At 35.7% G+C, this 24870-nt stretch overlaps 1 protein-coding gene across 7 annotated transcripts in view; it reads right to left on the bottom strand.

The window, feature by feature from the left end:
• ATRNL1 (attractin like 1) overlaps positions 1-24870 on the bottom strand; it is a 765177-nt gene that overhangs the window by 407662 nt on the left and 332645 nt on the right. For all 7 annotated transcript variants that reach the window (XM_049645843.1, XM_049645837.1, XM_049645839.1 and 4 more), the window contains one exon: positions 16051-16112. In XM_049645843.1, the coding sequence (XP_049501800.1) occupies positions 16051-16112 (62 nt within the window). The remainder of the gene's footprint in view (positions 1-16050; positions 16113-24870) is intronic.

Genomic DNA, 24870 nt, shown 5'->3' with positions numbered 1-24870 from the left:
AATCTCACAGCTCAGCCTCTGAGTTCGAGCCCCGCCTCAGGCTCTGTACTGACAGGTCAGAGCCTGGAAACTGCTTAGGATTCTGAGTCTCTGTCTCTCTTTGCACACCCCCACTCCCACCCCCATCCCACTTACACTCTGTGTGTGTCTCTCTCTCTCGAAAATAAACATGAAAAAAATAATAAAACCAAGATGATGTCAACAAATAGGCAAAACAATAAAGTTTTCACAAAATTTTAATAATCTCCAATAAATATTAGAAACCTAGCGAAATATACCTCAGTTCCTGGCATATAGTAGTTGTCATTAAGTTTTTGTTAAATGAATGAAATTCATTCTTCAATAGATTGAAAAATCTGTAATTGTTTCTGATATTAGATGTCCTATTTGGCATTTTAATCCTTATAGCAAGGAAATATTTACAAATATTTTTTTTTATTTCTAATAAACCAAACTGCAAATAAAAGTTATAGTCCCTTTTTTAAGGGACCATAAAAACAAAGATTCTTGACAGATTTACCCAGCATTGTTGAAAACTCATTCTTTCGTGACTATCAGAAAACGCTAGTCCAGGGGCGCCTGGGTGGCGCAGTCGGTTAAGCATCCGACTTCAGCCAGGTCACGATCTCGCGGTCCGTGAGTTCGAGCCCCGCGTCAGGCTCTGGGCTGATGGCTCGGAGCCTGGAGCCTGTTTCCGATTCTGTGTCTCCCTCTCTCTCTGCCCCTCCCCCGTTCATGCTCTGTCTCTCTCTGTCCCAAAAATAAATAAAAAAAAAAAAGTTAAAAAAAAAATAAAAAAAAAAAAAAAAAAGAAAACGCTAGTCCATACTGACAATCCTGGAAACCTTTAGAATGACAAAATTTCCATCAGTCTTCATTACTTGATAGAGCAGTGCCCTGCACACCGCCCTGTTCTTTCCACTGGTTTCCTTATGCCCAATGGATGCTCAGTGAGTGAGAAATAAACTTTTATTAAATCAAGTGACTAAGATTTCTGGGTTTATCTGGTCTAATTAGCTTTTCCCTAATATCTCTTTTAACTCAAAGGTCTTAATGGGTAACATCAAGTATTAGCATCCCTTAATCTACTATGTGGCACTTTGGTCAGAGAAAAACTAGTTTCACTGCTTTCTTTCACATCTTCTTTTTTCTTTCATATTCTACAATAGCTCGTACTGCTCCTTAGTATAGATATGGGTTGGGGGGGCACGCAGGAATAATTGGGCATTCATTTCTTAATAAAGTCTGCTGTATAATAATGCCAGAAGATCTGAAAGGTTCAACACCCTTTAGTAAAATCCTCCTAATGGAAATAGAAAAAAAAAAAACAGAAATGAAAAGAAATATAAAAAGGCAAGTACATGAGCTACAGGAATAAAAAAGAGAAGCGTAGGAACTTAGGGAGAAATATTTCAATAATTTGATTTTAACCTTCATAAAATGGTCATTATGGAAAGGATTCTTAATATGAAAAACCATGGAACTCATTAGGTATTCTCATTTAGTGAAAATTAAAAAGAATTCAATAAATGTAACACAGTGTGGTATAAGGTTATATTGTAAAGCAGGTTTCTAGTGACAAAGAAATATCCTCTGGTGGTAATCTAGTTGGCCAAATGCAAAAAGAGATAATATTGTCACTATTTTATAGCAATTTGAGGTTAATTGATCATAAAATTCAAGTCTTAAATACATATTTTAAAAGATGGTTTGGGCATATTAATCTTTTATTCCACTGAAAAATGCTACAAACTAGGGAATTGTTTTGAAATATAGAAACATATTATTTTAAAAAGTAGTTTACCTCCTAATAACTGCTATTCCAGAAAATATCTTTCAAGGGTTTTAAAAATACCTTCCTAACACTTGAAAGATGTTTTTTTCTTATCAACTAAAATATTAACAAAGTAAATTGCTAACTTAGAATGCAATAAAAACTCCATATTTAAAAAATTATTTGTTTTAGTTATTAGATTGGCAAAGATGAAAAATCAACAAGGTCTAGTGGGTAAAGGTGGAAAAACAATGTGTTCATTGCAATAAATTGTTACGAATTTTCTGAGGATTGTTAAGCAAGAGTTAATTATACCTTAGGATGCATTGTCAGCTAAGATGATTTCAAAGGCAAGAGACAGAAATCTAACACAAAATGGTATAAACAATATCAGGACTAAATGGATTTTATACTTCCTGCTATGAAAATAAATTGTGTTCTCCCAAGATTCCTATGCTGAAGTCCAACATCCAATGTGACTATATTTTAGAGATAAGTAATTTAGGAGGTAATCAGGTTAAATGAGGTCATTAGGGTAGGGTCCTGATTCAACAGTATTTTGTTTTCAATTTTCTTTAAATTAAAAAAAAATGATGCTTATTTATTTATTATTTATTTTATTTTTTTAAAGAAAGAGAGAGAGCAAGCCAGGGAGGGGCAGAGAAAGAAAGGGAGAGAGAAATCCCAAGCATGTTCCATGCTGCCAGCCCAGAGCCCCCATGCAGGGCTTGAACCAACGAACTGTGAGATCATGATCTGAGCAGAAATTGAGTTGAATGGTCAACCAACTGAGCCACCCAGGTGCCCTAGGATTAGTGTTCTTATAAGAAGATACCCAGAGAGCTTGCTTTTTCCTTTTTTTGTTCTTCTCTTCTCTTTTCCTTTTCTTTTATCTTTCTCTCTCCCCCTCTCTCTCTCTTCCTCCTTCTCAACCCCTCCCAGCCTTCCTCTCCCTCTTCTTCCACTGTGCACACACTGAAGAAAGGCCATGTGAGCACACAGTGAGAAAGTGGCCATTGGTAAGCCAAGAGGAAGCCTACATCAGAAACCAACCACTCCAGCACCCTGATCTTGGACTCCTCAGCCCCCCGGACTGTGAGATAATAAATTTCTGTGGTTTAAGTCACTAGTCTGTGTAGTATTTTGTATGGCAGCATGAGCAGAGGCAGATTTGGGTACCAGGAAGTGGGTGCTGCTTGTAACAAATGTCTATAAATGTGGAAGCAGCCCTGGAACTGAGTAATGGGTAGAGGCTGGGGGAAATCTGAGGAGCATGCGAGAAAAAGCCTTGATTTCTATGAAGAGACTGTTGGAAGAAATGGATGATGTTAAAAGCGGTTCTGGAGAGAGCTCAGAAAGAACCAAGTACAGCTAGAGAGAAGGTCTCTCTTCTTAGAGAATGCATAAATGATCACAAACAGAATGTTGATATACATACATACAGATGTTAAAGACCATTCTGGTAAAGTCTCAGATAGAAATAAGCAACATGTTAATAGGAACTGGAGGAAAGGCCACCCTTGTTATAAAGTGGCAAAGAACTTAGCTGAATTGTGTTCCAGTGTTTTGTGGAAGGTAGAATTTACAAGCTATAAAATTGGATATTAGCAGAGAATACTTCTGAGCAGAGTATTGAAGACAGAGCTTTGGATCTCCTCATGGCTTATAGCTAAATGCAAGAAGAGAGATGAGTTGGAGAAGGAACTGTCTAGAAAAAAAGGAACAAGAACTTGGAGGTTTGGAAAATTCTCAGCTTAAACCATATTGCAAAATCTGAAAAATCATGTTCTGAAGATAACATTAAAGGGTGTAGCTGAGCAACCATTTATAAAAAAGAGATCATGGGTATGATTCAGGGACTTAATCAGCCATCTCAGCAGAACCAGGAATAGAGATGAGATTTTACCAGCAGAGACACTGTGAGTGTGAACTGAAGGGGGCAGAGAAAACAAAAGGGAATGAAAGAAGGGTGTCAGGCTTCTTGGATTCTACAGATTGGGACCATGGAGCTATTTATTCAGTTGGGAATGTGCTTTACCCTTTAAGAAAAGGGAGTGATCCTAAAGTTAAGTAAGAGATCATCAGGGCAAGACTGGTTGGTTGTTCCTTAATCTTCAAGGGTGGGACCTCTGTGGGGACCAAGATGCCACCATCTAGGGATAAAGGGGGATAAAGCTGCAGCACAGTGCTGCAGGGGCAGGGCCACCTCACAATGCTAAGAAGGTGGGGCCACTCCGTAGAGCTGTGTGGTGACACTGTCACCCCAGTGTATCTGGACGAAGGGCACTGAACCAGAGGATTATTCTCAAATCTTTAACATTTGGTGGAATTTGCCTTGCTAGGTTTTAGACTTGCTTGGGACCAGTTCCCCCTTTCTTCTTCAGATATCTCCCTTAAGAATTGAGAATGCCGACCCAACCATGGTATTTTGGAATCATATAAATTGTCTGGTTTTACTGGTTCATAGGTAGAGAAAATATTGCCTCAGGATGAATTGTATCCTAAATCTCATCCATATCTGATATAGATGGTATTTACATGAGGCTTCAGGCTTTAAAACTTTAGAGCTGATGTAGGAATGAGTTAAGGCTTTTGAGATTGTTGGGATGGAGTGGATGTATTTCGCATGCAAAAGGACATGATTGTGGGAGGCCACAGGCAGAATATAACGGATGAATTGTATTCCTCCAAAATTCATATGTTGAAACCCTAAACCTGAAAGTGATTATATTTGAAAATAGGGACTTTGGGTTGTAACTGAGGCTAAATGAGGTCATAAGGGAGGAATCCTGAACCAACAGAATTAGTGTCCTTATAAAAAGAGACCCCAGAGAGCTGGCATTTTCTCTCCATCTCCTTGCATTGAGGAAAAGCGATGTGAACGCACAGCAAGAACGCAGCCGTCTGCAAACCAAGAATTCTCACACCAGAAACCAACAATACTCGCACTCAAATCTTGGACTTCCCAGCCAGCAGGACTGTAGGATTTATAAATTTCTGGTGTTAAAGCCACTCTGTCTGCGGTACGGCAGCCATGCCGACTAAGACACTCCTCAAGGTCAGAAGGAAAAAAATAACTGCCAGGTTTGGACTGATCGGCACGCTGGCTACATTGCTCTCTGATTCTCCGAACTATACACTCTACTGTGCATCAGCTCTGGCCTCAGGCCCGTTTCCCTCTTAGGAATACAAACGGATGCAGGAATTCCAGGACTCCCATTACATACCATTTGTTACACATGGCTACTCTTCACCTATCACATGCCTATTGAAGTTAGGCACTAACTGGCTTTAGGCCACCTGTGAAGCTAGTGAGGGATCAATCCCACTCAAATAAATTCATTGCTGTATACCCATATGGAAGGAGTTAAATGAAGGCTGAGAAATAATCCATAAAATATACTTTAGATATCATTTATGTAAAATTCATAGGAAAATACCCAAATGAACTCCCTCCAAACTGCTAACAGATTTACAAATTTACAGAGCATCTTTGATAAATCCTTTCTTGAAATAGTTTACATAAGGTAGGGAGAAACAACATCTCGTAAGGAAGATCCTCCTGGTTAACTCCTCCTGTTACAAATAATCTACCTGGATAATACCCTAATCTCCCAAACTTACAACAGAAATTGATTAATGGTCAATGTATACAAATGCTCTTTTCTACACCCAATTTTTATTTAAAGCACACCTTAATGAAATCACGTGGTTAGGGTAAATGTTTTAATTATAAGATTTCCTTAATATTTTAAAAGTAGGAAATGTTCTTCTTAAAAAAAACTTTTCTAGACCATCAGTTCTAGTTTTCTAGAACATAACATACACAGAAATATCACAAGCACACAGCTCAGTGAATTATCACAAAGGTAATATACCCATGTAACCAACATCCCAATAAAACAATAGTAATTTACCCATTCCTTCCTCCTCAAAGGTAGCTCTCATGCTGATTTTTAATACTGTAGTTTGGTTCTACCTATTTCTGAACTTCATACAAATGAAATCCTACAGTATTTGTTCTTTTGTTTCTGGCTTCCTTTGTTCAACACTATTGTTTGGAGTGACATCTATATTGTTCTTGTAGGATTAGTTTGGTTTTTTTCTGTTACCCCATATTTTTTCCTTTATACGGCTATATTCTCCATTCCGTTATTTTTGGGTATTTGAGATATTCTCAGGTTTTGGCTATTTAAAACACACTGCTATAGCTATTTTTGCATGGCTTTTGATGGAATGGAATTGTGGGACCACACAGTATGTGTGAATTCCACTTCAGGGTGCAGTGTCAGCTTGTTTTCGGTTGTTGCCCCAGTTCCTAGACTATCAAAAGTGTGGAGAGTGCCAGCACCCTCTCCAACATTTGGTTCTTGTTTTTGCTTTGCTTTGTTTTTTGTTTGTTTGTTTATTTGTTTCTTTTAGCCACTGTAATAGGTATATGGGAAGGAGAATTATACTGTGGTTTTAATTTGTATTCCCTGATGAAAATTAGGTTGAGCAATAAACGTTGGCATTCCTTGTCTTGCTAACAAAACTTAAGAATGGTCCACTTCCGTCACAGCCCTCTCTACTTGCTGAGTTTGTATTCTACTGGGAATGTTGATACTCCCTATAACAATACTTTGTTTCAGCCCATCTGTAGGCTGTGGTTACAACGCACTGGAAGCTCAGAAGCATTTTCAGGGCTGTTTGAGTCTGTCCTTCAGGTTCAGTCTGGGGCCTAAACCCACTTCTAACCACCAGCTCGGTCTCAGATTCTTTGGTATGCTAATTAGGATCATAGCCTCATAAGTCCCAGAAATTCATAAACAACTTAGGGGATGGCTTTTTTCTTTCTGTTATTTCCCAGATCCTTTCTGGTTCCCTGGGCTCCACTTTTTATCCTCTGCTCAGAAACTGCCCAGTTCTGTGATGGTGCCACATTCTGTGCTAGGAGGACAGAGAAAAGGAAAATTAGCAATGGCGTTTGTCTTGGCCCTCTTGTAACCACAACTCTACCTTATATTAAGGAAGATTCCTCTCCCTCCGAGATTTGGCTCTTCCAGCTTCTCATTCCTAGCCATTTTTGCTGCAGCCAATGTTACTCCTGCAAGGCTGCTTGGGATCGGGGGTGAGTGAATTAAGGACAAAGAGGAAAAAATGGAAGGGGGTTCTCCACTACTCACTCTGAGCTTTAAGTGTTTCCTTTGCAGGGGCATCTGGGTGATTCAGTTGGTTAAACATTGGACTCTTGACTTTGCTTCAGGTCATGATCTCACAGTTCTTGGGTTTGAGCCCACGTTGGGGCTGACAGCACAGAGCCTCCCTGGGATCCTCTTTCTCCCTGTCTCTCTGGCCCTCCACACCCCCCTCTCAAAATAAATAAATAAACTTAAAAGAGTTTCCTTTTCTACACCGTAACTCAGAACTAGGGGATATTTCCAGAATGTTTCTTGTCTAGATCTCAGTAGTCACTCTGAGTTTTCAGCCTGCATTTAGTTTCAAGTCAGGGGATACCAAAGGAAAGTAACAGTAAATTCCCAAACAGTTCAGGGGCACTTTCAATTCTGGTCTTCTCTGATCTTCCTGCTGATACTTACTTTTCAGAATTATCAAATAGCTGCCCCTAGATTTTATCCAGGTTTTACAGTAGAAATCAGTGGGAGATTTAAAAAAAGATGGATATTTACAGCCTTCAACTTAAAGTCACTAGCTATATTAGCCTTAAGAGGAGAGTCAGCCTGTCCTTTGAATCTTTGAAGCCAGGCATTGATTAACTTATTCTTTCCAGCTATGAAAGTCCTAGATGGCATCTTCTACCAATCTAAGGCTGTTTCATCTACACTGAAAATCTGTTGTTTAGTGTAGCCACCTTTGTTACCTATCTTAGCTAGATCTTCTGGATAATTTGCTGCAGCTTCTACATCATACTTAGTGGTGAAAGATTAAAAGCTTTTCCTCTAAAATCAGGAAGAAGATACCTGCTTCTGCCACATCTATTCAATGTGGTAGTGGATAGAGCAATTGACAAGAAAAAGAAATAAAAGGCACCCAAATTGGAAAAGAAGAAATAAAATTATATGTTTGCAAATAATAGGACCTTATATGTAGGAAACCCTAAAAGTTCTACAAACACAAAAAAACTTAGAATTAATAAATAAATGCAGCAAAGTAGCAGGACACAAAGTCAACATAAAAATGTGCTGAAGTTCTATACACTAATTTCTGAAAAGAAATTAATTAAACACCTCCATTTACAATAGCATCAAAAAGGATAAAATACTTGGGAATTAATCAAGGAAGTGAAAGACTTGTACAATAAAAACTACAAAATATTGCTGAAAATATATTAAAGACAAGTAAACAGAAAGACATTTCACATTCATGGATTTGAAGACTCAATACCTTCAAGATTTGACACTATCCAAAGCAATCTACACATACAGTACAATCCCTATCAAAATCCCAACAACTTTTTTTTTTTTTCAGAAATGAAAAATTCATCCTAAAATTCATATGGAACCTCAAGAACCATAGATAGCAAAGAAAAGAATAGACAAAAAGGAAAAAAAATCTTGAAAAAAGAACAAAGTTGGAGGAGTCATACTTCTTGACTTCAAAACTTACAACAAAACTATAATAATCAAACCAGCATTTGATTATAGGCCAATGGAATACAATAAAAAGCTCGGAAATAAACCTCCGTATATAAGATAAAATACTCTTGTGACAAGAGCGCAAAGACCATTCTATGAAGATGGGACCATCTTTCAACAAATGATGTTGAGAAAACTGCATTGAAATCAAATGCAAAAGACTAGTTAGACCCTTACCTAATACCACACACACAAAAAATGAATGCAAAATGGATCAATGACCTGAACACAATAGCTAAAACTATAAAACTCTTCGAAGAAAATATAGGACAAAAGCTGTACGACATTGGTTTGGCAATGATTGGATATGACACCAAAGACATAGACAACAATAGAAAAAATAGACAAAATGGACTTCATAATAAAAACTTCTATTCACCAACAGAAACTATCAATAGAGTGAAAAGCAAGATACGTAGTAGGAGGAAATAATTGAAAATCATATATCTAATTAATTATCAGAGATTAATATCCAGGATGTATAAAGAGCTCCCACCATTCAACAAACAACAACAACAAAATAAACAAAACAAAGAACCTGATTCAAAAATGGGCAAAATATTTGAATAGACATTTTTTTACAAAGAAAATATACAAATGGCAAGCGCACAAAAGCATGCTAAACATTACTAATCATTAGGGAAACGCAAATCAAAACTGCAATAAGATACTACCTCACACACATTAGATGGCTACCATCAAAAACAAACATAAAAAATTATAAGTGCTGGTAAGAATACAGAAAAATTGGAACCCCTGTGCACTGTTGGTAAGATTTTAAAATGGTACAACTGCTGTGGAAAACGGGAAGAAGGTTCCTCAAAAAATTAAAAACATAAAGGAACAGAAAGCAAGGTCTTGAGTACATATTTGTACACTCATGATCATAGCAGCATTATTCACAATAGCTAAAAGACAGAAACAGCTCAAGTGTCCATCAGCAGATGAATGGTATATACATACAATGGAATATTATTCAGCCTTGGAAAGGGAGGAAATTCTGATAGTTGTTACAATAGGGATGAATCTTGAGAACATAATGCTAAGAGAAATAAACCAGTAACAAAAAGATTAATACTACATGATACCACTTATATAATGTACTGGAGTAGTCAAAAATCACAGAGACAGAAGGCTAAATGGTAACTGTCAGGGGTTGAAGGAAAGGAGATGGGAAATTATTATTTAATGGCATAGAGTTTCAGTTTTGTAAGATAAAAAGAGTTCTGGAGATGGAAAATGGTTATAGTTGCATAATAATATAAATGTACTTAATATCACTAAACTGTTCACTTAAAAATGGTTAAGATGGCAAATTTTATGTGTATTTTATCCTAATAAAAAATTGAGAGAGAAACAATAATTCATAAAAAATTAATAATTCTAGATTGTCTGCCCCTAAAACCATAATATTAAAATGAAAAAATATGAATACAAAGTTGACAAATATGTACAAGTAACAGAGTGAAATAGCACTAAATCTCACTTAATAATATGTAGATGGAACGTGAACATTGAAAAAGAACATATGGGAAAAAATACTAAGTTCTATTCTAATGGGCATCTATAATATACTGACTCCAATGATCTGAAAAACTCCATTATTATCAAGCAGGTGGAACATTTACCAATGTTGATCATATCTTTGACAACAGAAAAAAATTGAAGAACTACAGAAGTATCATAAAGGTCTTTCACTGACTGAAGAAAAGCCAGTAAAAAAGACACACTGAAAAAATCCTACACATTTGGAAATTCAAAGACAGACTTCTAAATAATTCATGTGGAAATCATAAAAGAAATTAGAAAATACTTTGAATTACAGTTAATAAAAGTGCTATATATTAAACTCCATGGAATGCAGCTGAAACAGAATATTTTTTAAAAGTGGTACACCTAAATGCATATATTAGAACCATATAACTAGAAATTAATAAGCTTGATTACATGTTTAAATCAAAAATTTGGAAAAATGATACAGCAACTCCATAAAAGTAGAAGAAACATAAGCAGAAAACAATGGAAATAATGAATTAGAAAACAATAAAATATGGAACAAAGCCATGAAATGTGGTTTTTAAAAGGACTCCCAACACTGTCAAAGTTCTTAATGGCTTATCAAGAAAAAAATGAAATGGAAAAAGAGGCAAAATTCACAATGAAAAGGGAGACATAATTCTAACATAAGTTCTGGAATATTAATATAGGAAAATATATGCCAATAAATTCTGAAAATAAAGTGGACAATTTCCTTAAACAAAATTATCAACTACGTCAAGAAAAAACAGAAAACCTGAGATGTAAATACTAATGAAATTTCATGAGAAACTGCAAAATCTAAAATTCAAAGCATACAAAAACAAATTTAAAAACCTTACCAAAATTCATATGGTTTTACAGGGCAGTTCTACCAAACCTTCAAGTAACAGACAAATCTACTGTGCCAACTATTAAAATGTGCCTCCCTGATCCCTGACTACAAAGAGCACAATTAATCAAAGGCCCCCACCATCTTTAGTCAAAGGCTGATACTGGGAGATGCAGAACTCCTCTGATGAGGGATTTGGCTTGCAGAGTGCACTGAAATCTCAGGCTCTTTCACTCAACTACCTTTTCTTCCTGTTCCACTTCACAAAGGTCAGTTCAGCATTGTGGTCTAGAAGATCCGTCACCTTCTCCCCTGCTCTTTCCTCTGCAGGAGTTTCCCCTAATGCATTTACTGTATATTTAATCCCATCTTGGGTCTGCTTCTCTGAAGATTTATCTGGGTAATCAGGAGGTAAAAAGGGGATTTGGAACTGTCTCCCTTCTTCCTTGGCAGGCTAAAAGAACATCATCAATGTTAGTAGGGTGGTTGAAAGAATGCTTCCATTGCTAAAGCTTTCACCAGTGGAGATGTAGGGAAACATCTTCAAAAGAGTGTGGGTTGGCTGATTGCTGCTATGTTGTATTAATACGTGCAGTGTGATAATGAGAGACTGAAGGCCATTAACAAATATTAGTAACTAAATATAAAAGCTAGAGAGTCTCTTTTATAGCTTTAAATGAAGCCCTTTTCTTTGACATTGGAAAAGCCAATATGGATGATCAGCAGGATAATCTGGTTGTTAGAGTTGCAGAACCCCAGAGATGATCGAATGTTCAGCCAGAACAGTTATCTCATGCAAAGACAAGGGCCATGGTTGGGAAAACCTAGCCCTTAAAATATGGGATAGGAATATTTAGAATGATATATCTCAATGAGGGCTTCTAAGGAAACTTCTGTTGTTCTGCATCTCCCTTCCCTGGTAACAGAGACAATAACCACATCCCTACCAAGCTGCCATCACCTCCTCTCCTGTTTGCCAGACAGATAACTAGAGTATAATGACAGCATAATACATCTTGGCCTGATAAGAAAGGGAAGGTATTATACACTTGAAAGAGCTATAAGAATAACCTAGAATGTCCTGGCAGGAACGAGGGGAGCATGATGGGAACTGGATTTTGGTGGTGTCTAATCAAGAGAGATGGCAGGTAAGACTGGACAAGCAAGAATTCATGAATTTGGGGATATGTTCTCAGGACCACAGGAGATATAATACCCCACTGAGGACTCTTGAGGATGGAGTGACTCTTAGAAGCCTGGAAAAAACAATGGCCAATTGAAAGTGTAATGGAAACACCTGAGTTGCCCAAGCAGATGGATGAGAAAGGAACGAAGAAGTTGACAGAGGAAATGTTCTAGAATGGACATATTATGTAAGACCAGAAGAACTACTAGTAGACTGTGTTCCATAGGGCACACCACTCACCAAGGCTATTACAGAAGGAATACAATGATGAGGGAACATCTGCTTCACTAAGAAGTTCAGTGGTGGCTTTCTTCTACAGACTAGAGCTGACATCAGGAGAGGCAGTCTTGGGGTAGGCATTAAGTAATGGGGACCCAAAGTAAAAGATGCCAGGCGTCAGGGAATCCATGGCCCACAATTACCATAATGGTCAGTAAGTCTGTTGGAGCAGCCAAGGGGGTTAGCCCACAAAGAGCTGGGAAGATGATTAAGAATGTATGGTCTCCTCAGGGGAAAACTAGGTGGACAGCCAACACTGGTGCTATTTAACATTTAGTTTTATTTTAAGCAAGAATGAAGAAACAACAGGCTAAGAATTGTTGCCCCAATAGAAAAATCATGACCCTCTGCTCAGTTTCCAGATGAGCTAATTTACAAATCCAGAACCCCATGGAGAGAACAGGTGGCTGGGTCCATAGAAGAAAGGACATCTTGAAACATCTTGAAAAGTGTATAAAATGATCCTCAAAGGGACCTTTGTATGATCTTTCTATTTGTGTATATTTGGGTATACAATTACATACAGGCATATACATGGTTACATATATAATTCACGAGGAATAAACAGATATTTTGATTACTATTAGACATAGGTTGAGAGATGATACTCTAGATACTCAAGGACTAAAATGTCAAGATGGCCCCTTGTTAGATTTGGGGTGTCTTTAGGGGTCATGTAATAAATTCTGGCTAACTTCTGGCTCACAGTGGGCCAACTGTGTCTATGGATCCACCCAGCAATAATTTCCTCAGTTTTAAAATATATAATTAGAACGTAGGTTAGAGTAACCTCTACATTGTGTCCCTGGTCTGGGAGGTAGTATCTATCAGAGTGGGAAAGACTGAGTGGCAACCTTTAAAACTACTCTCCATCTGGTTAAGATGGTAAATCAATAGCATTATATCATCCCAGTGGGATAGTGAAAATATGCACCATCATTAAAATTCCAAATGGTACAGGGGCAGTATATCAGTATATCAGTATATCTAAATGGTACAGGGGCCTACTACATCTCCATTGAATTTACCAGGCTTAACTTCTTTTACAATAAATAATTTAGACTTTTCAGATTCACAAAGACTTTTCTCTTTCACATACCAGAAAAAAACATTTATTCTTAAAATAATGCCTTTCAGTTTTCTAATCCTTCATTATGTTATACTACAGACTCTCACAACAACAAAATCCTTTAATTCTATATAAGAAAGGACTGAGATTTCCACCTACTAACTAAGACCTACTTATGATAGTATAGAAAGCTAAGATCAGAGCCAGGCTACGCCTATAAATGATCTCCCTACTACTTGCCCAATTATACTTACCATGAGAACTATGCCTAACATAAAGGTAAAAACTGACAGAGTTTGAAAACTGGCCTTCATAGAATCATGGCTAAACTGAAAAGCTGGCACATTCACCTCTGCTATTTCAGTAACTCAGTTAGAAACAGCAATAGCAATAACAACGGCCTGATTGAAGATTGTCCAGAAATGCTGACCTGTTGAAAGCTCTCTTTTAAAATTTAGCAGTGGCTTTATTTAAAAAAAAAAAAAAAAAAAAAAACACCTTTAAAATATTCTGTCCATGTTTTTTCTTAACAATAAGATTTTAAAACTAATTTACATTTCACTACTGAAAGAAATTTAAATGACAAAAAAACACATCAAATATATTTTATCTCACACAACAGTTAGAATATTTTATTTCACTTTGCCCATGATGACAACATAATAAATAGGATCATCTCTAAGACATGGTACACATTAACACTAGCCTTATTTTACTTAATAAAAAGGCTATTGAACTTAAATATGCATACAAATTCAAAAGCTTAAAATAAAACCCTAAACACTTAAATAATTTACATATAATCAACTTTGTGAATTTTTATACAGAGCTGAACTTTTCTGTATATTTCTATTCACGCCCTTCTGCATGGAAAAAGTTTTATTTTGATGCAGTAAATAATGCTTGTTTGATTATAACTTCTAATACTTTCCCAAAACACACTGTAACTTAGTTAATAGCCCTAAAATCCTTTTATACTCAGAAATACAAAGTCATAAAACATTCAATATATTTAAGACACTTTCTTATTTCATTTTTTAAGGGGAAAATTTTAAGTAGGCACACGTGTTAGTGATAAATATGTTTATACTGTTAAATTCTCGAAATTACAACTTTTAAAGGGACATAGACAAACATGATTGTTTTCAGGGCAAAGTGACCGATGTAGCAAAGGTTTTGACAACAGAACTGGATACATAGGGAATATGTAAATTGGAAAAAAGAGCTTAGAAAACTGAAGGGCTATAAATGCAGAAGAGAGATTAGACTTGCTATGTGTTGGACCGTATGGATGAATGAGAAGTGGTATCATGGGGAGACAGATTTCATCTCAATTACAAAGGACAATTAGTTATCTGAAGATAGAAAATGTTATCTCAGGAGATGATGCATTTTCGTCATTAAAGGCATTTGGGCATAAGCTGGATGAGGGGTTGGGCAAATTATGTCCGCAGGCAGAATTCAGCCCACCAGCTGCTTTTGTAATAAAGGTTTATTGGAACAGAGCCACTCCTATTTGTTTCCTTATTGGCTATGTCAGTTTAGTACTGTAGCAGAATGTTTGCATCCATGCAACAGAGACAGTACAGCCCACAAATCCTGAAATATTTACTATCCGGCCCCTCCCTATGGGAAAGGCTTTAGGAATTTAAGTATTGGAGGGGTGTCTGGATGAGATAACCAATAATGGTTACTCTGGCATTTAAGAAAGTGCTTAGCATATCAACCATATCAAGGATCTGGTTGTACAGGTTTCACTGCATAAGGCAGTCCAGCCAACTTGGTGAGTAGAGTCAAAATTCATACTGCACTCGGTAAAGTTGTATGCCATAATGTAGGGCTATGTCTGCCAAAATTGTCTAATTTGCATGAAGGCACCCAGCGCACCAGCACAACCTGTACATATAATAATCATATTAACAAAAGCAATATCCCTTCCTCTACAGATGATCTAAGATGCCATAACACAGATATCCTATCACTGACTCAATTTTTCTCCCAATCCAAGGTTTCTTTATTTACACCCGTGGAATTAATAATAGATGTTCCCCAAAAAGAGTTTTCACATTTTATGAAGTGCTACAAGCTCTACCTTCTTTTTAGAAAGATACGTAGCAAATTAGCACATTAAAATCTCTAAGGAAAAAAAAAATTCTTGCAATGTCAGTAGAAGTAATGTCACTTACAAACTAAAAGAGCCGTATTTTCCAAACTTGTTTAATCATGGAAACGTTGTTATGAACTTACTGTTAATATCTCAAATAACTAATATTTTAGGGATGATGCTCTATTCAAAGTTGTATTTAGTATTTCCAGATTAGAAGCTCATTGAGGACAGAAAATGTACTCTCTACAGATTTTTAGCACATTGCTAACAACATATGATAATTACCTGACAAATAATTGAATTAACAGTAGGAGATGTACCTAATCAATATGGTGACTATGCTGCTAATTTCATTAATTAAAGTAGGCTTTAATTACTTATGTGACAGGAACACAAAGTTATCTTCTTTCCACTGATTCCATTAGCATTTATATAGTCCAACAGCAAAATAATCTTGAAAAGTACATTTCAAGTATGGTTCTTCTGCTCTGTTACATATTTAAGTATATGAAGCTATTCAAGACACATCATTGATGTTTTAAGGTTAAAGACTTGATAAATTACCAAACAGGTTGATAGAACATTATCAGAATACAGGTTTAATAAATTCGAAGTCAGTAAAAGCAAATTACCTGAAGAAGGTGACAAAAAACTGCACAAGATCCATGATTGTGTTGTGTTGTGAGAATGCAATCTGCAAGATCAAAATAAAAGAAAGTTTGAAACTTAATCTATGTTGTTCTCCAATATCTGTGGTGAGTTTCATGGCATTTGTAAATAGAGTATTTTTAAATCGTCAAAAGAGTTGTATCATTATATTATAAATCATATATGCTGAAATCAAAACTTCATCTAGAACATCCAATAAAGTCAACAACCGACAATGATGGCCTTTACATAGGCTATTACATTAAATGATTTTAGAAAACTATTATGAAATTACTTCAAGAATGTATGCTAAGTTTCATGTGCAATTCTGATATTAAATGTGCGTAACTAAATAATGTAAATGAGTTTCTACATTTAATAATGATCACAGTTTGTATCAGTACAGGTAATAATTGCTTATAAGCCAAAAAAATAAATTTCAACTCTGTTAAGGATATGGAGAATTTATCTTTATGTATATATTTATATGTATATATACATACAAAGACACACACATATATATTTTAAGTTTATTTATTTTGAGAGACAGCATGTAGGGGAGGAGCAGAGAGAGAGGAAGAAAGAAAATCCTAAGCAGGCTCCATGTTCTCAGCACAGAACCTGACATGGGGCTTAAGCTCACACACAGTGAGATCATGACCTGAGCCAAAATCGAGTCGGATACTTAAGCCACTGCTTCACCCAGGCGCCCCCCTCCCACATATTTTTGTCAAGACAAGCTATATGTGTGCATACAACTATTTTGTCATATTCTACTCAGAGAATAATATATGTCACTTAATTTTATAATTTCATGTTATTAAGAAATGAATTTTGAGGGGTGCCTGGGTGGCTTAGTCAGTTAAGCTTCTGACTCTTGATTTTGGCTCAGGTCATGATCTCATAGTTTCGTGACTTCAAGCCTGGAGTCGGGCTCTGTGCTGACAGTGTAGACCCTGCTTGGGATTCTCCCTGTCTCTCTGCCCCTCCCCTGCTTGCACTGTCTCTGTCTCTCTTAAACAACTAACATAAAAAAAAAAGAAAAAAAAGAAAGAAATTAATTTTGAGAGGGGAAACTAGTCAATAAACTAAAGTTGTTCTACATTTCTGCTAACATAGATTATACTGTAACACAATTCTCAGGAAGTACTGTATAGTGTCTTAGTCAATAATGCAGTATCTAAATGGAGAATTTCTGATTTTGAAATCTACCTTTCCACTTACTAGGTGTAAATATTTTGGAAAACTAACCTATTTGTGTCTCAGCTGTCCCATATGTGAAAGGTCAAAATAAAAGTACCTACTTCATAGTGCTAGAGGAAAGATTAACTGAATTAATAAAAATAAAATTCTTGCCATAATATCTGCTACATAGCAGGTATAATAAATATTATTATACTTTTACATCATGTATAGAAGAGATGGTCAACATAAATGAATTTTCCAAGACAGCTGAATCTAAACCATCAAGGTACTGAAATCTCTTTTTCCTTTAATAATCTTTTATGAAAATCATTCAAAACCATGGCAGTGAATTTTCACTTCCAATAAAAATGGAGTAAAAGGGATATCTTTACTTCCTTAAACAACTAGAAAACTATACAAAGTTTTTGAAAATAAATTTTAGACATTGGACAAAAGGCAGAGGAAGATATAATCCATCAGGTAAAGGACTACAAAAGAGATGAGCCTTACAATTATCCAGCTTTCAGTGCAAAGAAATAACACCAAGGAATTTAAATGGCAATCTAAATAAGGAGTATCAGTATTTCTTATATAAAATAAAGAATTATAGTCAGTTGAGAAGATGGTTAAATTTGTGGTGTATACAAGATGTTTTAAATATAGTGGCATTCATTTCCAAAAAACTTCTAAGCATTTGAAGAATTACAAAGCACTTATACAGAGACTGAGGAAAGATAATTGCTGTAGGAGATTGGTTATAGGTGAAAATGTCTTAAAAAATTTAAGAAAAAATATTTTTTAATGGAAAAATTACAAATGAATTTTCTTCCCAGGTGACTGTCCGTAAGAGTAAGTTGGGAACGGATCTTGCCCTTTCTGGGCCTGCATTATTAAGTACCTTGGAACAAAAATATTTTTAAGACAAGTAAACAAAACACTAATACACATGAAAATATCTACAATATTCTACATTTTCCCAAAGAATGTCTGAGTAAATAAAGTAGGAGTTAAAGGAAGGACCTACAAGTTATAATCATGAACTAAAGCACTAAAACATTTCAAAACTTCAACTATATTATCTACCTATACCTATTAATATAAAAGAAGAAAAAGCTTTCACAAGAAATATGACTAATATTTTGACTCCAGCTTGTCTGTAGAGGATAATCTGGGATTCCACTAGCAGGGTGATGAGATGCCTAGACTTGCCAAATTAACACATTTTCCAATATGCCAAAACAATAGCTGCATTTCTTCACAAATTAGGTGACAGTGTAAGGCTTGAACATGAAGTAAAGTACTGAAGTAAAGACCCTGACCAACTTTTGTTACAGACCACACTCTACTACCTTTCACAATGAGGAGCATAATGATGGGATAAAGAATTGATGGCGGAGGTCTGTGTCAGAAAGTGTATGTGAAATACAAACTGCCTTAAAAACAGAAGCAAGAGAGACCCTAAAGTAACATATCTGTTAACATAAATGCACCCAAGAGGAAATGCAGACTTGGCAGAAGCGATCTCTGTACTCAGCGTATCATCGGGGTGCTTTTGCCTCAAGTTGAAAGTATCCCGTATCGTCTGTTCAAAAGGGAAGTCAGCATTACCAAGCACTGTGCAAATCTTTTAAAAGGTTGCTCCCCCTGAGACTTTCTACAGGAAATTCTACAGGACACAGCCTGCGGAAAACACTGTCAGACAGCTCGCACGTAGCCACAGGCTTAATAATGACGTTGGACCGATTCTAGAAATGGAAGGCAGATCCAAGGAGCATTTGATATCATTGGTGAACAAAGCCAAGCAGACACTAATTCAAGCAGATTCCCTCATATGAGGTGCCAATTTATTCATCCATTGCATATTTCACTTAGTATCTACTACATTCTGAAAACCACACCAAGTCCTTGGATGCATCAGTGAAAAATAACATCAAAATTCTTAATGGTGTTGGTGAGGGAGGACAAAAACAGTAATAATAAACTACATAGTGTATTAGAACTTGGTTAAGTGCTAATGGGGGGAAAAAACATTAAAAGTATCCTATATTTTGGTAACATGGCATGTCAACTATACTTCAGTTTTAAAACGTATCCTATTTTTTATACTAACGTATATAAGACAAGAAATCACTCCTTGGTGTGTAAAAGTGTGCAAAAGTGCTGGGAAGCGACAGGAGGAAAGGGAGGGGTAGCAGAAAAATATGAAACACAGCATTAGGTTCAGATGCATCTTGCTGTCCTGGGTTTTTCTGTATCTAGAACAGAATCCAGCAGCTCCAGGATCCTTTCAATGAACCTGGAAGGCCCACAGGGAAAGGAATAAGGATAAACAGAGGGAGAACCATTCTAAGTGAAGGTGAGCAGCAGATCTTCGTGTGGCTGACTCTGCATCATCCAGATAAGACCCCAAATATCACACTTCTCTCAAACACTCTCTGAAGTAGGTGCCGTCCCCCTTACTCCATACTCTTGTGTGAACTTATTTCTTCTATACTTCAATCTGAAACTATCTTATTTTACAAGTTATAATCATTAATTAAATCATAAGTTAAAATGTCTTTCTCCACTAAAACGTGAGCTCTGTGAGAATAGCAGCCTTGTTCATCTTGTTCATAACCCTGTTCCAGTACCTAGAACAGCATTTGGTACCTAGCAAGCACTTAATAAAACTTTGCTGAAAAAATGAATACATTTAATAGCAAAATTTAACAAAAGAGTATTCTTAGGACTTCATATAGTCTTAAGATCCATGAGAGGAAGCTGGTACAGATGTTATTCTGAAAAACATTTTTGAAGTTTTTATTCATTTAAATTTCTTTCATAAATCAGTGTTCATACAGATTATAATTGCCTACTAATTACAGATCATAAAATACTATTTTTACTTATAAAATTGACATTTATTATAAAGTTCAGGAGTTTTGTAAAATGTGATCCTTGGATAAAAATTTTTCTTTATTTTTAATCAAAGAAAAATTTTATAAGATCTACCATTTACAATTTTAGCTACAATATTTTAGAACCGAGATATCAAAAATGATTTCTTGCTATGTATTTTTACCTCAGCTTCTTAATTTCAACAGTAAACATCTTTAACTATTCTTAACTATGTTGGTTTCTATACATTTCTCTCAGGTGAATTAGATCAGACTACAATCTCCTTATCCAATATAGGTTGCATTACATGAAAAATTATTTTTTAAACCAAAAAAAAAAAAATTAGGCTGCCTTAAAAGAGTGATCATTTAGCCAATTTTATTTAAAAAACAGTGAGTCAAATCAATAACAGTAACAACACCCTAAATTTGTAGTGTCCCTGAGAGTGTATCTCCTGAGGATACAGAATATTTCTGACCCTAAATTCTATAATGGTCTAATTGGAAAGATTTCTATTGGTTGATGCCATTGCTAGAACATGGCCGTTTGAAGATAATCAGTATGTTCTATTTTGGTTCTGTGGTCATTCCCATGAAAAATATGACAAGTTTATTCAAGGTGCATTTAAAGTTAGTTTTAAACTTTAGCCAGCATAAATGCACCACCGAAATTCCTTTTTCTATAAGGATGTTATTTAAGATATCTAATAATTATTCAAAGAAATTTAATCAAAATTAAGAGATTAATTATGGGAAAATGGGAAAATCTCATAATATCTTAATTTTTCTCATGTTTTTAAAAAGCCTCCAAACAATTTAGTGACATGCTAAGAAACAGAGTTAGCTGAAACTATGGCAACAATGATGATAATATATTTTGATCATTTGATCTTACATTGAAAATTCATATTGAAAACATGTCTAAAATCTAAAATTTGAATTTAAGATATGCAATATTTTTCATTAACTAATAATAATGATCAACATTTTGAGTTTATGATTTGATGAAGAAAGCTGCATTAAATGCCTTTGGATACAGAAGGAGATTAATAGCTTGATATTTACCACAAATGTCAGAATTTGTAAGAGAGAAAAAAATGTTAACTTGAAGGATAAAATAGTGTGTTTGTGCAAAATGTCAGCCTGCCATAAATAAACTCTGATATAATATGGGATAAACAAAAATGAAAATATAAAGGGATGTGCTGAAATTATCAAGTTCATCTAACAAACTGAAATTAAAAGAGCAGTTCTTCAAACTATTATTTGGATCACAGTCTTTCAAAATGCTGACATAAAAGCATACTTACATAATGGAAGTTAGTCACCGAGTCATGTCAACGACAAGCTATGTTTCAGGCAAGCAATTCAAGATCTTGAGTTTTTATTTAATCAATTTTTTCAAGTAAATAAAAGCAGACTAGGGTTTAAATTAGCTATTACTGGATAAAACCAACTATGACAATCTATTCCAGATCAGCATAAACTTCCTACCGATAATTAGCACGCTCCTTATTAATATAATATGTACCATTCCTTATAAAGTAATGTTTCAAAATACAGGGTTAAATGTAAAATGAATGTAATAAAACCTATTTCTGGATAAAAATATGTGGGATGAACATACAGACAAGTCTGTCTAAATATTACACATATTGATCTGATTATAAATTCTTGAATATTGTTTATAAAATTTAATGGGTTTAATTCTTTTTTTTTTTAATTTTTTTTTAACGTTTATTTATTTTTGAGACAGAGAGAGACAGAGCATGAACGGGGGACGGTCAGAGAGAGAGGGAGACACAGAATGGGAAGCAGGCTCCAGGCTCTGAGCCATCAGCCCAGAGCTCGACGCGGGGCTCGAACTCACGGACCGTGAGATCGTGACCTGAGCTGAAGTCGGATGCTTAACCGACTGAGCCACCCAGGCGCCCCAGTTTAATTCTTTTTAAAGCAAATTAATTATCTTTCCTCCTGGCATGAATGCAAAAACTTACCTGGTTTCTCTGTCTTTACATCATACCCCTCTTGTCACTCCTCACCTAGCCGACAAAATGCTCTTTTTAAAAATGAAAAAGGTTTCTGTAATTCCCCTCTTCACAGTTCCACACTCCCCTAACTAATACTGACATCATTATTAACCACAGTCCATAATGTATTCAGATGTCCTTTCTCTACTCCAGGATCACATCCAGGATACCAGATAACATTTAGTCATTCGTTATGTCTCCTTTGGCTCCTCTTGGCTATGGCAGTTTCTCAGACTTTCTTTCTTTTTTATTATTTTCACAGTTTTGAGGAGTAATAGTAAGGCATTTGGTAGAATGCACATCAAGCAGCATTTGTAAAGTGTTTTTCTTATGATTAGACTGGGGTTATGGGTTTTTGAAATGAAGAGCACAGAGATTAAGTGCAATTTTTGTCACTTCATACCAAAGGTATAGACTATCAGTATGACTTATTTCTGCTGATGGTAACCTTGGTGACCTGGCTGAAACAGTGTTTGTCAAGTTTTGGTTTCTCTCTGTAAAATTACTCTTTTTTACTACTTTCCCATATTGTACTCTTTGGAAGGAAGTTCTCATGTACATTTAAGTGGGAAATTATAGGCTACCTTCTTTGGTACATGCTATCTACATAAACTATTTGGAAACATTGAGTTTGACCATTTATTTATTTAATGATTTATTTATATCACTATGGACTCGTGTATATCTATTTTTACTTTGCAGTATGATCCAATATTACCTTACTTTTTGTTGAAACTGTTCCAGCTTTAGCCATTGTGAGTTCTTTCATTTGGTTCTTGTGTCCTTTTGACATATTCCCATAGTTGTGTGTTTTGTTTTCTGTTTTAATGCTTCCTTACTTTCTAGCAGTACAAGATACTCCAGGATCACCTGTGTATTTGCTACACTAAGTCCTTGAATCAACTATTTCTTCCAAGGAGTTTCTTTACATGAGGATGGTATCAGAAACCAAACCCTAGGCAGTAGGTTTGCTTGTTGCTACTATGTTGTCATTGTCTCTAGGCTGAGCCCACAGAACAAGGAAATATGTGTGTGCGTGCTAACCTGTGTATATACACACATATTTATAAATATTTCTATACATATAAGCATCTGTATCTATATGAAGCTAACCATGAGTTCATACTGATGTCTGTACATGTTTTTAAGATGGCTTTCATCAGACAGAAGAATATTCCATACATTCCATATATATTCCATATACAGTAAAACCTTGGATTGCAAGTAATTTGTTCTGTGTTTCGCAAGATGAGCAAACATTTCTAATAAATTTTAACTTGATAAATGAGCCATGTCTTGCAGTATGAGTAATACGTGATGCCAAACATCACATGATCACAATTGAGCCAATGGTACTTCCCCCCCACCCCCTCTTTCTCTCTCTCTCTCTCTCATTCACTGCAAGATTATGGGTGATTGTCTCCCATGCTCAGATGCTTGGTCTCAGGCCATGGTGTTTGGCAGAAGTCAGTGATTTTTCAGAACATTGGAAAATGCCCACAACTGGCATTACTGTATTTTTTGTCACTTCAAAGCACCTACGGACAGGCCTTTGCTTTTCCATACAAGAGTAAGCTTAGGAATGCTTTGCTTAATTGTAGGTCAGGCTGCCTGCAGATATAGACCCTTTCCTCTGCTGCCTTATTGCCAGTTATGTTAAATACAGTATATGACAAGAGTTTATTAATATTGTACTGTAGTCAGTATACAATAGCCCCCAAGCCGAAATGGTTGAAAATAAGCACAGTAAGAAGAAGGAGATAATTACGGTGGAAGTAAAGAAGGAAATCATCAAGAAGTACCAGTGAGGTATGAGAGTGGCCAAAAGTGCAAGATTCTATAAGTCTACGTCTGCATTACATCTGTGGAGGAGGAAGAGGAAAAGGCAGAAGAATCCCTCACTGCAAATGAGATTATGGAGATGTGTAAAATGTGGGAAACAGTGCCAAATTTTGTAGAAAAGCACACCCCAGTAAGGCTGTGGCAGTGCAAGCAATGAATGTATTTCATGACAATCCAGTATCACGTTTCCGTGAAATCCTCAAAAGGAGGCAAAGGCAAGTGTCCTTGGATAGGTTCCTTGTTAAATCTTCATGAAAAGAAAAAGATGCCACTGAGCCAATAGATAGCAGTGATGCTGATAGTGAAAGTCGTCCTACACAATAACTTCCTCTCTCTTGTCTCCCTCACACCAGCCACAAAGGTTTTCAAAGGTGAATGCAGGTTAATTTGTTTATTTTTCTTTATATTTTGTATTTTCTTTATTATTTTATACTATACTATAGTATTGTAATCATTTTTATATGAATATTTTTAGGTTGTGGAATGAATCATTATTTCTTATGGGGAAATTCGCTTTGATATACAAGTGCTTTGGATTACAAGAATGTTTCCAGAATGAATTATGCTCACAAACCAAGGTTTTACTGTATGTTCCATATATATTATAATATGTTATATTATATTATATATATTACATTAATATATAATTAATAGCATATATATACATACATATATACACACACATATACCTATACATACATACACAGAGAGAGAGGCTGGTTCTTCTAAAAGATCAATAAAGTTAGTAAGTCTCTAGTCAGATCAAGAAAAAAGAGAGAAGTCACAAATTACCAACATCGGGAATGAAAGATGGGACATTATTATAGACCCTACAGAAAAGGATAAGATAATTTTTCAAATAAATTAATGC

Source organism: Panthera uncia, chromosome D2, assembly GCF_023721935.1.
Source record: "Panthera uncia isolate 11264 chromosome D2, Puncia_PCG_1.0, whole genome shotgun sequence".
Taxonomy (NCBI): Eukaryota; Metazoa; Chordata; class Mammalia; order Carnivora; family Felidae; genus Panthera; species Panthera uncia.
The sequence above is the reverse complement of the archived record's forward strand: the minus strand, read 5'-3'. Positions and strand labels throughout refer to the sequence as shown.